The following is a 15,594-nucleotide window of genomic DNA, read 5'->3' as shown; positions in this document are numbered from 1 at the left end:
GTTGGCTCGCAGCTCCTCTGTTTTACAAAATATTTTAATTTTTACCGATGTGTTAATATGTCGTAAACCCCATAGATATAAGAAATATTTAGACAATGCGTTGGTTGCTGGATCTTACGTCTAATGTACGGCGCCGCCATATTAGTGGTGGCAACGTTCCCAATACAAACGCACGCAAGTGAATGGCGGAGCTGATGTGATACAATACTTGGAAATATAATATTTGGGAAATTTAAATAGTTATTATTTATAACTTTATGCTATTTCATTATATTTATAATACACGCGTGTGTTATTATTTAAACACTTTGCTGTAGCTCAGTGGTGAGAGCATTGCGTTAATAACACAAGATCGCGGGTTCGAACCCAGTGTACTGTACATACCAATACAAATGAATAAATGTTTAGGGTAATACATTTTAAGCTTATTTAAACTTAAGTTTTAATCATCAATGGCCAACATTTTAAACAGCATGTATTGTTCTATCTATGTTTTTGTCTTCTCCATTTAATTCGTATTTATGAACAAGGCATTAAGGTGATTATTATTGCAGTTAGTGTATGGCTTTGGTTGGATAGGGCATTACACACATAATTGCGCTTTCCTCCATATTTCTTTTTTTTGTTGTCATCCAAAGCACATGTGTAAGCGCTCAATGTCATATTTTGCATACGGGGAGGGGAGCAGAGAAGCTCATTTGCATTAAAGAGACACACAAAATGGCACGTTTTCCATTGCAGCCACAAATGGCCATGTTCCACATATTGTAATGAAAGATATGTGGTGTATTTTGAGCTGAAACTTTACAAAGACATTCTGGGGATACCACTGACAATTTTTACATTGCAGAAAACACCTTGATTTGCGGCCCTTTAACAGGTGTGTGTGTATGTATGTTTTTGTGTGAAGTTTTAAGAATCTGACAGATAGAACTGAATTGGAAGAGGTGTGCTTGCATATGCCAGTTAGGTACAGTGAAATTAATAGATGTTGTTGCTGTTGGTTCATGAAATGCATTTCTGATATTGATATGATGTAAATCATGTATGATGGAGAATGTGTACAGGTGTAGTTTTGTCGTTCAGGTTGTGATCATAGTTAATTTTCCTCTGCTTTATCACAAGGGCCTTTTTAAGTCATCTTGAAAGTGAAAGCAAAAATGTCACAATATAAAAGCTCTGCAGCAGTTGCTTTCTGTTCAGTAAAGCAGCTGCAGCTGAGGAAATCAACCGAGTTTGAAGTGTTGAGATCTGATACATCAGACGATCTTCAGGGCTCATAAATAAAAACAGGTAAACAAGAACAGTTTTTTTTAAATCCGTAAAAATAGGGCACAATATACTGTATTATGAAGACATTTCCCGTATTCAAATTTTACCCCTGTGCGCATGTGTGTGTGAAGGGAGAGAGAGCTGGTAAACCCGACCCAAGAGGTGCTCTAGCGACAGACACTAGAGGCTGCAGTCTTTCATCGTAAGATCGCCGGACTCTAATGCCTCGTTGCAGGAGCGCCTGTAGAAAACTCCATGGAATTCCACAGATTTGAGTGCTTGTTATTGACAAATATACAAACACAACATGATCGAATTATGATGCCGTGTTTGCTGTGAAAGATTTTAGTGAGCCTAAGGACGAATAATGTGATATTTGAGACGTTTTAAACGAATCTATCCACGGAGAAGTTCAGGGAACTAAACGACATGCAAATTCTTTTGTTAAGTTTTATTTTAAGTAATCTGTGTTGTGAATGTGAACATAATAATATAAAATAATAAGAAAATAGTCATTATCACAAACTACAGTCAATATAATGACGTATTAACACAACCCCTTTCTTTTTGCTTTAAGCTCTATAAACAATAAAATATTTACTCCTTAATACAGTAAATATAATATTAAAATGGTATTGACATGATTTTTTCTGAGTACACATTTGGTCATGTATATTCAGAGTTTAAACAGGTTGTCGTTTTAGCTTCAATCAATAACAAAATCTTCCCTGCCACTTTTTAAATGAGCAGAACCAACTCCGCTATCAACTGGATTTAAATATACAGAATAGACATGCAGCATTTTAAGACTATTTGAACACATTAACACAACTATATTTGTGGACAAATGTAAACACAGTTGACAGTATTCCACAGAATTCTGCAGATTTTTCCCAAATTTTAGTGCAGAATTAACATGGAAAGTCTGTAGTTTCTGTATGCCCTTGCCTATGAGGAAAAACAACTTGAAAAAAGATTTATGTGAGCAAAACCTGAGAGGGAAGATGCACATACAACATGATAACTAAAAGTATATCACTTAAAAATGTAAGTTTTGTGGCTTCTGTGTAAAAAATGATTTGCCGCCTGTGTTTTTCCTCTATAGGAGCCAATGGATCCTTATGTTTTTTGAGTCTGAGTCTGTTAGGATCTGTTATTTAACATGGCCTGATTTTCATAGTTCTCCCCTGGCAAACAACATAAGCAGTCCAAATATATAATTCAGTTTGAAGAATTTGAAAAGTGGCTGGAATTGGCACAAGACAAGCATCACTAACTTTTTTCTTATTCGACAAACAGCGCACACTCTTTCATTTTGCATTTCTTCCTTTTTAACAGTTTTTGCTACCATGGATGAAGCAGACGAGTTGTGCGGTTTGCTGTTTTTATGGCTGGAAAAGAGGAAGCAGTGTGAAGAGAAGCTTTTGGATTTGGCAAAGGAGTTGGAGGATGTTCATGAAAAAAGTACAGCTTTTCAATTTGTAGGATCTGCCACGTCCGTGATTGCACTGACTACAGCAGGAGTCTTCACTGTACTGACAGGAGGTCTGGCCGCCCCTCTTCTTGCCACAACAGTGGGGACCATAGCGGGAGCTGCTGTCGACATCGCTTCCACAGCAATAGAGGCAATCATCTCCGGCAGTACTATGAAGGACGCTAAAAATATCATGCAAGAAGATGAGAAGATTGTAAAGAACATTCAGAAGGCAATAGAAAATCTGAAGAAGGAATGTGGAGTTCAACAAAATGGCGCTCATGGATCTTCAGATGTAGATTGTGAGATGGCCACTCAAATTATGTCCGCAGTGGCAAGACGAAATAATGTAGATGTTCCCTTGGAATTTATCAGAACATTCACCAGGTCCTTGTTGTTTCAAAATTCAGGTGGACTGAATGCTACTATTGCTGCCGCCATTCCGGAAATGTTGATTTTATCTGTTGTAGGATTATGTTTTCAATTGGGCATCACGGCAGGTGCTAAAGCTGTCAGATGCTGTGGTGCAAAAGCTTTTGCATTCAATGGTGCAAAAGCTGCCGCATCCTCTGGTGCAAAAGATGCTACTAAAGTAGGTTTTAAGGTATTTCAGTTTTTCAATCCATTTGAGAACTGTTGAGAATTCTGTATTTTATCCAGTATTTCGAATTGACATTAGATTTGACGCTTATTTTGTACATGTGTTTTCATCCTTCTAGGCACTTGGTGCTATTGGTTTCGGCATCTCTCTGTACAGCTTGTATTCGAGTTGTGAAGAAATGATAAACAACAATCAGGGCACAAAGGCCAGCCAGGCTCTGCGAGCTGCAGCCAGGGAAATACAGGAAGCCAGGGGAAACCTGGAAAAACCACTCGATGCAATGAAGTATGATCATTTATTATACTAACTTTATATTCTGACCACAGTAAAACTTGTTAATGGAAAGGTTCATCCAAATAATTTTTTTTTTAAAAATATTATTTTACTCCCCATGTACTCGCAAATGTATACTTTGGGTATGTGCCTAAAGGACAAATACACAAAAATATGTCAAAACTCCCATCTTGATGACTAGCGAGTAATAATTTTAACACAGTCTAGTTATGTTTTCACCACAAAATCAAAATGTTACGTTCATTTTAGATCTTTTAAGTATGTAATTTTTTTAATTTTTCTTCATGTGGACATCAAAAAGTTGACCTGCCTTCCTCTGTGTCTCCGTCCAATAATCAGTCATTTTTAGCCCTCCTATCACACAACTGAAAAAAGCCATTATTGATTAAAGGAATGGTTGACTTAAGAATTAAGATTTTAAGATTGTTAACTCACCCTCAAGTCATCCAAGACGTCAATGTCTTTATTGCTTCTGTAAACTAATGCAAGGTTGTTGAGGAAAACATTTCCGGATCTTCCTAGAATGGATTTAATGGGAAGCCTGATTAAAGGGCCAATTTCAGTTTTTTCGCAGCTTTAAATGGCTATATGTGACACCAGCCGATAAATTTGGGTGTTTTCTAGCTAAACGATTAGTCATTTTCTTATATAAATTCTACTGTTTTATACTTTTAAACCACAAATACACAGCTTGCAACCAACAGTATTGTGTGTTCAGGACTTTCCAAAAAACACTATCACGTTGGAATAGTCACCCATTTTTTACAAAGCGAATGTGAGAAGTGTGAAAACAAGAATCTGTCTCAAAAACATAATATGCTTTGCAAAACAACCAGCAACAATTGGACAATCTTCCTTCTCACCTGCAAATGATGAGCGGTAAACATAGACAAAAGAAACTGCAAACTGATGGAAAACATGCAAAAAGTCTGTGTTACAAATCTGAAGATCATGAACTAAAACTAACAAACATAACTGTGATACTTTACAGCATAGGCTTAAATGTCTTCCTCTTCTCTATGTAACGTTTATATTTGTACTTTGAGTCCTTCCTAAATCATGTTTTTCTCAAACATTTCTCATTACAGAAAAATCACCCAAAAAATAAGGAAACTGAAAAATCGTATCAAGAGCTTGCGGAAATATTCTCTGAGCATGACCGAGACTGGACAGAAAATCATTAATTGGATCATTCAATCATGTACGAATGATGAGGTCGTGTCCTGGCTGAAGACATTACCTCATCAGATTCAGTTTCTAAACCTTCTTACATTTTTCGTGTTATATTTGAAATCCCTTCCAGAACGTTTGATGAATAACGCTGGAGGTCACATAGACATTGTGATTGTGGCTCATGGTGCAATCACGAACGTGCCCCTGCCAGCGAGTCTCTTGACGCCTCCTAACATTAAGGACACTGTTCTCTACTCTCCGTGGAACTGTCTAATTAATTCTCGTGTTGCAAGTGCAATTGCTGAGGGATGGAATAACACGGAGGGCAGACATTTTTACAATCCAAACCAGCCAGTTCTGTTTGAGCCAAACCCCTTACCTGATCACTGGAACCACATGCAAAGATCTTTCCTACCTGTCCCACTGATCGTTTTGACCCCTCTGCAACCAGATGAACCAGCGTGGAAAGAGTTTCAAAGCCTTCAGGGACACATGGACAGAGATGGTCGGGTTATTATTCCATACTTGGTCCCAATAGATTGTGTACAGGCATTAAGAGAGACGCCTTTTTTATGTTCATTTTTGCACTGTCCTACATATTAATGATCTATAAGAAAACAGCCACTGTGCACCTGGCTGCCTGTTTGGTCAGAGGTCAAAGTGCACCATTGCCAGACTTCTGGAGATCACAGTATGCCTTCACATGTGATCAAACCGCTATGACCGCGAGAAATAGGCATTTTATGAGCCCTAGCTTATTCAGAGCATTTTGGGCAATGTTTGACAGGATTAGTAGATAAATCACTGCCAGCTCAAAATAAACATAATTGTATAATTTCTGTCTATTCCCATAGGATATTCACTCCACTGATTGATGGTGATGATTTGGCAAATAACAAAAAGTCCAAAACTGATAATACTGCCCTGCCCACTGTGTGATTATAGTTGTTTGTGGGTTTGGCCTAATGAAAATAATATTTCATTCTCACGATCAGGTGGGCTAAAGAGAAGGCAGAGGGAAATATACTCTTATTTACCACCAGAAACTAATGTTGTTATGAAAACATATTCTTCTTTACCACGAGAAACTAATGTTGTAATAAAAACATATTACACCGAATTTTTTTTGTAATCTGACTATTGATAGTTCACCCAGAATTTTTTATATCTTGAAAAGGGTGTGTTTTTGGCTCCTCTATTTTAAAAAATATTTAAATTTTTACCGAAAATTAATATTTAAATTTTTACCGATGTGTTAATATTTCGTAAACCCCTTAGATATAAGACATATTTAGACAATGCGTTGGTTGCTGGATCTTACGTCTAATGTACGGCGCCGCCATATTAGTGGTGGCAACGTTCCCAATACAAACGCACGCAAGTGAATGGCGGAGCTGATGTGATACAATACTTGGAAATATAATATTAGGGAAATTTAAATGGTGAGTATTTATAACTTTATGCTATTTCATTATATTTATAATACATAAAACATATTTGTATTTTGATACAAAATATGAAGCCATTTTCATCAAAATACTATTTTGTATTTAAGATATACGTATTTTAAATACATGTATCATAAATACTGCACAGCCCTGCGCGTGCACAGACCAGAAGCTGTTGGATTGGTTCCAGTTGAGTCATGTCACATTCACCGTTGAGAAACAGTGGGGATCGGCGCCTCCTCTTCAGGGGAAGCAGTAATGCGAAGCTCACCAAAACATGTAACGCATGTAGCCCGTCATGTCAAAATAAGTGCCTGCAGCAGACGCGTTTAAAGGGTTTATGATAAAAAAGATGCCAGATAGTAGAAAAAATATTTTCCAAACGTCACGATAGGCCTGAATGACAGGAAGGCGTAAGAAATGATTCCCTCCGTCGTTTCAGACGTTAAGGTGCTACAAAGATAAATGTTCTTTAGCTTGGGTTGGCTTTCCTCAAGCGAGTGTTTGGTTTTCTAGTCCACTTTAATGTGTCTGTTCGGGGGCGGCTAATTCTGGGAAACTGGTTTTTGGCCTAAACGGGGCCATGTTTCATGAATTCTGACGAATTAACAATGTTTAATATGCTAGTGGTTTTTCCAATATAGTATTGAGTTTTCTTATATAAAATAATACATTTAGTTAGTTATAGGTTTCATGTATTCTTCAGAATTAATATTGGGCCTCATGTTTAAGTTTGATCTCTTGAACACCTGCATGAACAACAAATATCTTATCTTAACTGCACTTACACCACACATAAGTTTTCATAAAGAAGTTTGGTTTGTCACATAGAGCCGAGGACGCTGGGAATCTCTAAACAATGAGCTCATTTTTAAAACTAATTGTATGACTTTGAACACACTAAGACGTACACCCCACACACTTTTGTAGAGAAGTTTAATTAATCGCATACAAAGAAGGACACTGGGTAGCTCATTATTGCTAAACAATGAGCTCATTTTTTATAAATCAAGGTTAAATCATGTATCGTCTGAAACCCCCGGAAAAGTGTCAAGATAAAGAGGCACCAGTTTTTGAGAGGCTCTCGCTACTATTGTAGGCCGGAACTACAAGGGTAGCGAGCACAGAGGGATGGGCTAATGAAAAGGTGATATCATATGAAAACTGATTGGTAGAAGTTGATGTCAGGTAAAACATGATTGGTTTAAACTGTGATAACAACTTGGGAACAATGTATAAAAGATGGAGTCAGATGTGTATTCGTTGGGCATCTTCAGATGAACTCTTTATGTCCCTCTTTGACTTGTTCGAACAAATTAAAGATTGAAACCTTTGAAACTTGGCTTCTTGGTCTCAACATTTGATGATCGATTTTGCCCCGACATCTTCTTATTCTTGACATGGACAACTTGTCAAAAGCGAGTTGGACATGTTACGTAGTATTTCTGTGCTCGACACACTCCCCCAGCATTCGTACAGGTTTCGTAAAGTTTTTTAAAAAAAATGAAATTCCATTTCGTAACTATTTTTCCTGGAAATTAATGCCACGGCAAGGCGAAAGAAATAGCCTGCCCATGCGTCAACAGACGACCGTTGAAGACCCGCTTTCCATCAAGATTTGTTGCGCTGCGTCAAGATTGGCTGCGCTGTGGGCCTTCGGCTGTAGCTGCAACTCGTTACTCTTGCGATAGAGGTGTGTTTGTTTGTTCACGGCATTTCAGTGATGGATGTCAAATAAACGGTATTGAAACTGATAAATGGAGCGGTCTTCCAATTCCTACAAAAAAGTGGCATTCGTGGCCTAATGGCCTAAAAAAGAGTCGGACTCTTGACCAGAAGGATGCCGTTTTGATCCTCAGGGCCGGCGGGTAACGACTGAGTTGCCCTTGAGCAAGGCACTTTACCCCCACTTGCTCCCCGGGCGCTGCAGTGATAGCTGCCCACTGCTCCGGGTGTACGTGTGTTCACTCTCTGGATGGGTTAAATGCAGAGGTCACATTTCGGATATAGGTCACTTTCACTCATATCTAAATACTATTAAATAACAATAAAAAATATTTTGTCAAACTTTAGCATTTTTTTGTACTGAAAAAAATCTGTTTTTCAAAAATGTTATATTATAATTAGAATCGAACCTGAAAAAGATATTAAAAAGAGAAAAGTTGGAGTCTTATGATTTATTTCAATCATCTGTTTTTCATTTAATTAAAAAAAAAAAATCTGCACTTCAGTTACCAACTAAGAGAACAAAAATGACCAGAAATGAACAGTTTTATTACATATTGAGTACAAATACACATGTCATCTTGTTTATGAGCCAAATTTATTTTTGTGCGTGTACACATTGTTTTCAGTGTCATCAATTTATTTTTGTGGTGGATCTGCATTTTGGATTATTTTATTTGACAAATTATAAGAGATGCGTTTGTTTTAGTCTCACAAATGTATTCCTGTGTGTGTGTTCGTGTTAGGAACAGTGCATATTACACAGTGCAGCCAAATCAACTTTAATATGATTGAATAAAAAAACATTCACTACAAGTGCAGTGAAGGAGGTATTCAGATTAAAGAAATTATTTAAATTTTGAGAGTGGTGATGGTGGATGGAAAGTTGCACCGAATGTATCAGAAAGTTCACTGGTAAGGTTTCCATGAAACTGGACATTCGACTCGATAACTTTTTCTGCCTGCACAAAAGAGAAAAAAACAGTATTAGGCAATTAGAAGCTGATGTTCAATGTGCAGAACACCTTATTATAAGGTATTGTGATAATTTCAGGCCTCTAAAAAGGTTCTAAAAAGAAAGATTTGTTTGTAATCAGAGTTACAGTATATAGAATACGATTTAAATGTACCTGTAGTGATCTGGGAATCCCGTAGCGAATACGTGTGACTAGGTGCTCACAGTTGTTGTCGAGTACTCCGTATTTTCCAGCACCATCACCCATCATCTCTTTAATAGTTGCTTTCATTTCTGAGTCAGATTTTCGTGGTAATTTCGAATCCAATTGATTGTCGACTTTGCCACCAGGCTGGAGCAGACCTTCCTTCACCTTGGCTCCTGCTTTACTGTTTAATCCGCTTTCACCTAATGGAAATGTTTAACTGTCAAAGTCGAACTGTTTTCCCAATACATAGATTGATCCAGTAAAAGCCCAACTGGGTGATTGTATGTAAAAATAACAATTTGATATAACAAACAATTAAGTCGCATGACCATGTCTGGATGATAAACAAAATATAAAAGAGTTCAGCACATCCTGCACAGTATAGTGTATCCTTAAATGCATTTTTAATCAATTAATAGGCAATATACTATTCAGAATATGTACTTGTGAAAATTGGTGCTAGAATCTATAGTTTAATTCTTCATTATGTAGTTAAATACATTGCATTCTTGCCTATGACAATAGGAATGAGGACTGGGGTGATAGAAGTAGTGCTTTGAGACATGAATAAAAGAAAAGAAAACTGATAACTGTTGCTGGTAAAATAACAAGCTGACGTTCGATAATCGACATTAGTTGGATATTCACATTACATTGCGCAAACAGACCATGAATACAATTATGCGTGTGATTCACATATAGAACCATGCTTTTGAAAGGCTGAAATTATGATAAATTACCCTTTTACCCCCAATCCGGGTCTGTCAAATATCGACTATAACTGGTTTTTAATCCTTTACTGCATAAGGCAGTAGCTGAAACGAAGGAGTTAGCAGTTTATCAATGTTCTTGTAAAGTTTTAAAAAAGTATTTAAAAGCACTTTTAGTAAGACAGAGGCTAGTCAGAGATATGAAACCATGATTTGAAGTTTCTACAGAGAATCAATGTACCTGCAAACTCGACAACTGTATCTTGTCCCTTTTCATTCTTCCCGGTGAACACTGCCCAGTGTGTGTACCCAGGACGCCGATATGAAATGAGGTCTCCAAAATTCATGGCTTGGAAAGAAAAAACTTTAGGCAAATATAAAGTACTGAACAGATTCCATCCACTTCCATGTAGGATGAACTATTAATAGCAGGTTTATTCCAAACTGAAAATATAGTCTCACATTACCTTAGTTTTTACGAACTATACTGAAGACCGTAGCAATAGTGATCTGACAGGACACCACAGGAGATTTCCTCTGCTGCGACTTCTACAGTGGCTTTAGAGCTCAACTAGTCCCGCTGCTTTTACACATATTAATATAAATATTCATGAGGGTATGAGGAAGTGCCCTCCCCTTTCTCCAGAATCGAAAAATTGCACATTCAGCCCCACAACTTGTTTACATCACACATAACAGGCTGTGGTTATTCATAGGTCATATTTCCTTGGGTGTGGTTCAGTAGTCAAGTCAAGTCACCTTCATGTGTATAACGCTTTTTACAGTACATATTGTTTCAAAGCAGCTTTACAGTGAAAAAAGGAAAGTCATAGGACAGATATTGTTTTGGCTTTACAGCAACTCTATAAAAAGTTTTTTTTTTTATTAATTTATTTCTGTAGTAAAAATCATAAGTTATTAACTTACTGCTTACACAACATTATAACTGGAAACCATAACCCTTTAATGCATGTTTAATGCGTTTTAGCCACCTTTTTGCATGACAACGGGGTTTTGAGACTTGAAAATGCGAATTTTGAGAGGTTCCAAGAAACATTATTGCCTTATCTACTTCAAAAAGTGAATCTTTGAGACCTGTTACGGTGTACATGCGTTTTACATGTTCAGTCTATAGGCATGCGCTTTTGAATGCACATATGCGCAGACGCGTATTCTATTTCTACAATGCGAAATCGCCAAATCACTTGTCTGGCATTCACTATACAGACATATTAGTATTTTCTGCTGGTCCTTCATCTCATCTGGATACGGCCTGGATCGTGCAGACTACAGTAGACCTCGGGATAAACAGAGAGACTTATATTAGTGTAGACACCATTCTCCTTATGAAGTAACCAGTACATCAGGTGTTATGGGAAGTGTTCCTGGTTCCGGCTGGCCTAATTTATGCAGCCTGCATATCTATTCACATGATTTGAAATATAGAAGTAGATAATGTTTACAATAAAGAGATGTGTTTTTAGTCTAGATTCATGACAGAGTGTGTCTGCTTCCCAGACAGTCTTTGGAAAAGCCGTTCCAGAGTTTGGGGGCTCAATAGGAAAATTATCTACCAGCAGCAGTCGATTTTAGTATTCCAGGTATTATCAACTGGCCAGAATTTTGAGATTGTAACAGACGTAAAAGACTAAAATGCATTAAGAGCTCATTCAAGTACAACGGGGCTAAACCATTTAGTGCTTTATAGGTAAGTAGCAAGATTTGACCAATGCAGTGTTGACAGAACCAGGGTAATATGGTCATGCTTCCTGGTCATACTTCCTGGAGATTATTTATTAAGCGAGCAGGGAAAACCCCCTGTAGATCATTACAATAATCTAGTTTTGAGGTCATGAACTCATGGATTAACTGTTCTGCATTGGTCATTCAGAGTTTATTTTTTAATTTAGATATATTTTTAAGAAGAATGTGGTTTCGCAGATGCTAGAAACGTGGCTTTTAAATGAAAGACTGGAATCAAAGGGCACACCCAAGTTCCTAACTGACAATATAAACTTGACAGAGCAGCCATCAATTGTCAGACAGTATTCTAGGTTTAGTACGTGCAGAGATTTTTGGTCCAATAATTAGGATCTCAGTTTTTTCAGAATTAATAAGTAGGAAATTACTAGTCATCCAGTTTTTTATCATACATATCAATTTCATGAATTGGTAAGTTTCGTCAGGGCGCAAAGAAATATAGAGTTGACCATCCTCAGTTCAACAGTGAAAGCAAACACATGCTTCTTTAAAATATCTCCCAATGGAAGCATGTACAGGAATGGCAACGTTCCTAGGACTGAGCCTTGTGGTACTCCATACTGAACTTGTGATCGGTATGACATCTCTTCATTTACTTCTTCAGACTGATAATGGTCAGATATGTATGATTTGTACAATGCCAATGCCTTCCACTAATGATAACATAATTTTTGAGTCTGTTCAAAAGAATGTTGTGGTCGATAATATTAAATGCAGCTCTAAATTCCCTAACACTAATAGCGCGATACAACCACGGTCGGATGCAAATCATTTGTAAACTCTAATGAGAGCAGTTTCTGTAATATGTCTGTTCTATAAAACGGTCTAAATCCTGACTGAAAATACTCACACATACCACTTACAGGTACTACATGGGGATTACAGGTACATTAATAATATATAATGGCAAGATCTTCATAATTTGAGATATCATAACCACTTCTTTCTAAAAAAGAGCAAAGTTGTGACGATTCTGCCTTTTCTACCTGCCTTTTGACAGAAAAGGTAGATTCCAGATCGGCCTGTAATTGACTAATTCTGTAAGATCAAGTAGAATTTTTTTAACAAGTATTTTAATAATAGCCAGCTTAAAAGTTTTTTGTATGTGTTCTAATGACAGTGATTAATTAATTATGTAAAGAACAGCATCTACGACCTTTTGAAGCATCTCTTTCAGTATATTATCGGTATATGGTCTAACAAACATGTTGTGGATTTAGACATTTCTTCCTCTCCTATAGCAATGAATGAATTTGTGTTTTCCTCAGTGACACTACAGTGCACAGTCTGATGAGATACTGTAATAGATGGTTGCATAGATATAATTTTCTCTCTAATATTTATCAATCTTTCAAATAAAGAAGTTGAAAGTGAAAGTGACCTATTTGTCAGATATGGTGACCCATACCCGAAATGTGACCTCTGCATTTAACCCATCCAGTGATTAGTGAGCACACACACACAGCAAGTGGTGAACACACGTACACCCGGAGCAGTGGGCAGCTATCACTGCAGCGCCCGGGGAGCGTGTAGGGGTTAGGTGCCTTGCTCAAGGGCACCGCAATCGTTACCCGCCGGCCCTGAGGATCGAACCGGCAACCTTCTGGTCACGAGTCCGACTCTCTAACCATTAGGCTACGATTGCCTAATGGTTCATAAAGTTCATAAAGTTCTTACTGTTGTGTTGTTGGGAAATGTCTGCATGGGGTTGAAGCTTTATTTCTTGTTCATTAAGCCACTGTTTAAAATAAATACATATAATTTTGGTCCCAAATTCAATAAACTTTGGACTCTGATTGAACTGCACTTCTGTGTCTGTGTCATTCTTGGTCTCCAGGCCTGCAACTCTGTGTGTTCCATCGACTAGACTCTTCAACCTTCTACCTAGACAAAAAGTAATATTCTTACAGTTGGGGGATCGTCCGTGAAAGGGGGAAGACCTCTTTGAACCAAGAGACCAAAGCATACCTGAGGCAGGCACACTGACGAGGGGTCACAGACCTACATTAAAAGGGGTTAGTGTTTTTAATATTTATTTTTCTGACTTGAAGAAGTATATTGCTTACCCTGTAGGATTTTTGTGAGATTTATTTCGTACAGACGTAATAGGGTTTTTCAACTCATTGTTAGTGTGATTCAAGTCCTATTGTTTTGACAATGCGGCTGGCAACAGTAATTGGTTAAACCAATTATTAACTCACGAGTATGAATTCGATAAACAGTCCTGATCACACTGTATTTTTGGATTGCGGTGTAAGCTTTGCTATTCAGAAAAATGTGCTTTGTTACTCAGAAAAATCTGTTTGATGTTTATTCTGAAACAGTTCATTTATTATTCGAAGGTTGTATTAAAATGGGAAACAAATAATTGATATCACTATTACTGTATGTTGATAAGACGGTGGATTTAATAAATCACCCACGATCACAATACGTTACATGCACTATACTTGAAACTGTTGGTCGATTGAACACGAGAGTTATATAATATATATTGGTACCTAGAACCGAAACTTTTCAAAGTTTCAACTGCTACTATTTATATCTGTATTATTTCTATCATTGCCATCCTTGAAGTGAAAGATGGGGAGTTCTGTTTCAAGACCGTTGCCTGGTGAAACGCCAGTTGCATTTGTGTACAGAAATAATCAAGGTTTTTACGTCAAACCGTATGTTAACAAACTTGCAGGATGGTCAGAGGGAATGAAACCACAAATTGATGTTACTTATACCAGGGACGGCTCATTTTCTGATGAGGGCATGGCATTGGCAGAGGACATGGTGAAAGAAGGTTGGGGCGACCCATTATGGGACTATCAATACATGAATAAAGCTTGTGCCGTATGGAAAGATATGAAAAAGGTTTGGGAACAGGGTCCCGAAAAATCAAAAATTGTTGCTTATGTCGCAAACCTAAAGCGATGGCTGTCAGAATAGCCGCCGGCATACTCTGCTCCTTGCCAAACCAAGAGAGCTGGCAACACTGTAAATGTGAGACCGTTAAGCATGTCTGATATGGAAGCAATCTGTAAAAGCTTGCCTTCCCCACAGGAAGCGGGAAAATACTTGTCGATTTTGCAAACACATACGAAATATGCACATTTTACAGGTAGCGACTTCCGAGCGGTGTTGTAAAGAACACTCGAGAAAGATGTAACGGAAGAAATACTGATTGAAAAGTGTCCTACATTATCAATTGACAATGATAAAATTACCAACAGTGGTACGGCTGCAAACCCGCATGAGTTGTTTTGGAAGACTTCTGCAAATGTTGAAACATGTTTTAAACAGTTGAGAGTTATTCTTGAAGAGGAAGCAAACATCCTTTGCGACAAGCACTAAACAGACAGCCAGAGAATCAGCGGCTCAATTCTTTGTGCGTTTTAAGAAAACGTGGACCGAAGATACTAGATTGGTAGACCTTTCCCGACCCCGTGGGTCAAAGACCGCGCAGGCATTTCTTCTTTAGGTGACTTGGAGGTGATCCAGGAGGACTACGTGACTTCCCTAGTCGAAAAGTTGAACTCTATATGTGCTGATGTTTCTTTGTGTCTTCATCTTCCCTCAGAACAGCCTACTCATAACTTTGTTCCAGGACAAAAAGTCTTTGTGAGGAGTCTCAAGCCGACCAAAGTTGGAGAACCAAAGTACCACGGACCAGCGACTGTGATTGCCGTAACTCGGACAGGAGTTCTGACGGACTACCAGCCACAGTGGATACACGCTTCCAGACTCAAATTGTGTTCTTCAGGATAGCAGGCAAGCTTCAATTTAAAATAGAATCTCAACAGGGGATTCACCTTACTGCACCTCAGGGTGGAGAAAGCACTGACTACGGTGAGGAAAGAACTACCTTTCGTGAGGTGGGGGCTACCCAAAGCAAGAAGATAGACGGCCCATTGAGCCAAAAGTGCTGACTAATTAATCACCCCTGAAGTGCACCGAGGGCCAAATTCTTATAGTGAGTGCACAG

The 15,594-nt window shown here is 38.0% G+C and overlaps 3 protein-coding genes across 6 annotated transcripts in view; 2 read left to right on the top strand and 1 right to left on the bottom strand.

The window, feature by feature from the left end:
• The window catches only part of LOC130439178 (uncharacterized), a 37,748-nt gene that overhangs the window by 708 nt on the left and 21,446 nt on the right, over window positions 1-15,594 (top strand). The window lies entirely within an intron of this gene.
• On the top strand, window positions 2,514-5,893 carry LOC130439179 (uncharacterized). Of its 3 annotated transcripts, XM_056771648.1 has the most exons (4): window positions 2,514-2,736; window positions 2,815-3,350; window positions 3,466-3,632; window positions 4,730-5,893. In XM_056771648.1, exons 1-4 carry the CDS (start codon window positions 2,622-2,624, stop codon window positions 5,415-5,417), a joined length of 1,506 nt encoding a protein of 501 aa, XP_056627626.1. In that variant the 5' UTR covers window positions 2,514-2,621; the 3' UTR covers window positions 5,418-5,893. The 3 variants fall into 3 exon arrangements, with proteins under 3 accessions (XP_056627626.1, XP_056627625.1, XP_056627624.1); XM_056771647.1 differs by having other exon boundaries at window positions 2,514-3,338; XM_056771646.1 differs by having other exon boundaries at window positions 2,514-3,350.
• Window positions 8,516-10,460, bottom strand: LOC130439182 (phospholipase A and acyltransferase 4-like). The gene is made up of 4 exons (XM_056771651.1): window positions 10,328-10,460; window positions 10,102-10,209; window positions 9,118-9,350; window positions 8,516-8,949 (listed from the first exon to the last, which is right to left on the bottom strand). The coding sequence occupies exons 2-4, from the start codon at window positions 10,205-10,207 to the stop codon at window positions 8,836-8,838; spliced, it is 453 nt and encodes a 150-aa protein (XP_056627629.1). The 5' UTR covers window positions 10,208-10,209; window positions 10,328-10,460; the 3' UTR covers window positions 8,516-8,835.

The sequence above is a fragment of the Triplophysa dalaica genome, chromosome 17, assembly GCF_015846415.1.
Source record: "Triplophysa dalaica isolate WHDGS20190420 chromosome 17, ASM1584641v1, whole genome shotgun sequence".
In the NCBI taxonomy this organism is placed as follows: Eukaryota; Metazoa; Chordata; class Actinopteri; order Cypriniformes; family Nemacheilidae; genus Triplophysa; species Triplophysa dalaica.
The sequence above is the reverse complement of the archived record's forward strand: the minus strand, read 5'-3'. Positions and strand labels throughout refer to the sequence as shown.

Bases quoted from the DNA above. Each gene is read 5' to 3' on its own strand.
- LOC130439179 (XM_056771646.1), top strand. From the start codon at position 2,622: ATGGATGAAGCAGACGAGTTGTGCGGTTTGCTGTTTTTATGGCTGGAA. The intron at 3,351-3,465 runs GTATTTCAGTTT...TCATCCTTCTAG, and splicing joins CTACTAAAGTAGGTTTTAAG to GCACTTGGTGCTATTGGTTT. The intron at 3,633-4,729 runs GTATGATCATTT...TTCTCATTACAG, and splicing joins AAACCACTCGATGCAATGAA to AAAAATCACCCAAAAAATAA.
- LOC130439182 (XM_056771651.1), bottom strand. From the start codon at position 10,207: ATGAATTTTGGAGACCTCATTTCATATCGGCGTCCTGGGTACACACAC. The intron at 9,351-10,101 runs GTACATTGATTC...CATTTCCATTAG, and splicing joins TACAGTTGTCGAGTTTGCAG to GTGAAAGCGGATTAAACAGT. The intron at 8,950-9,117 runs GTACATTTAAAT...TCTTTTGTGCAG, and splicing joins GGATTCCCAGATCACTACAG to GCAGAAAAAGTTATCGAGTC.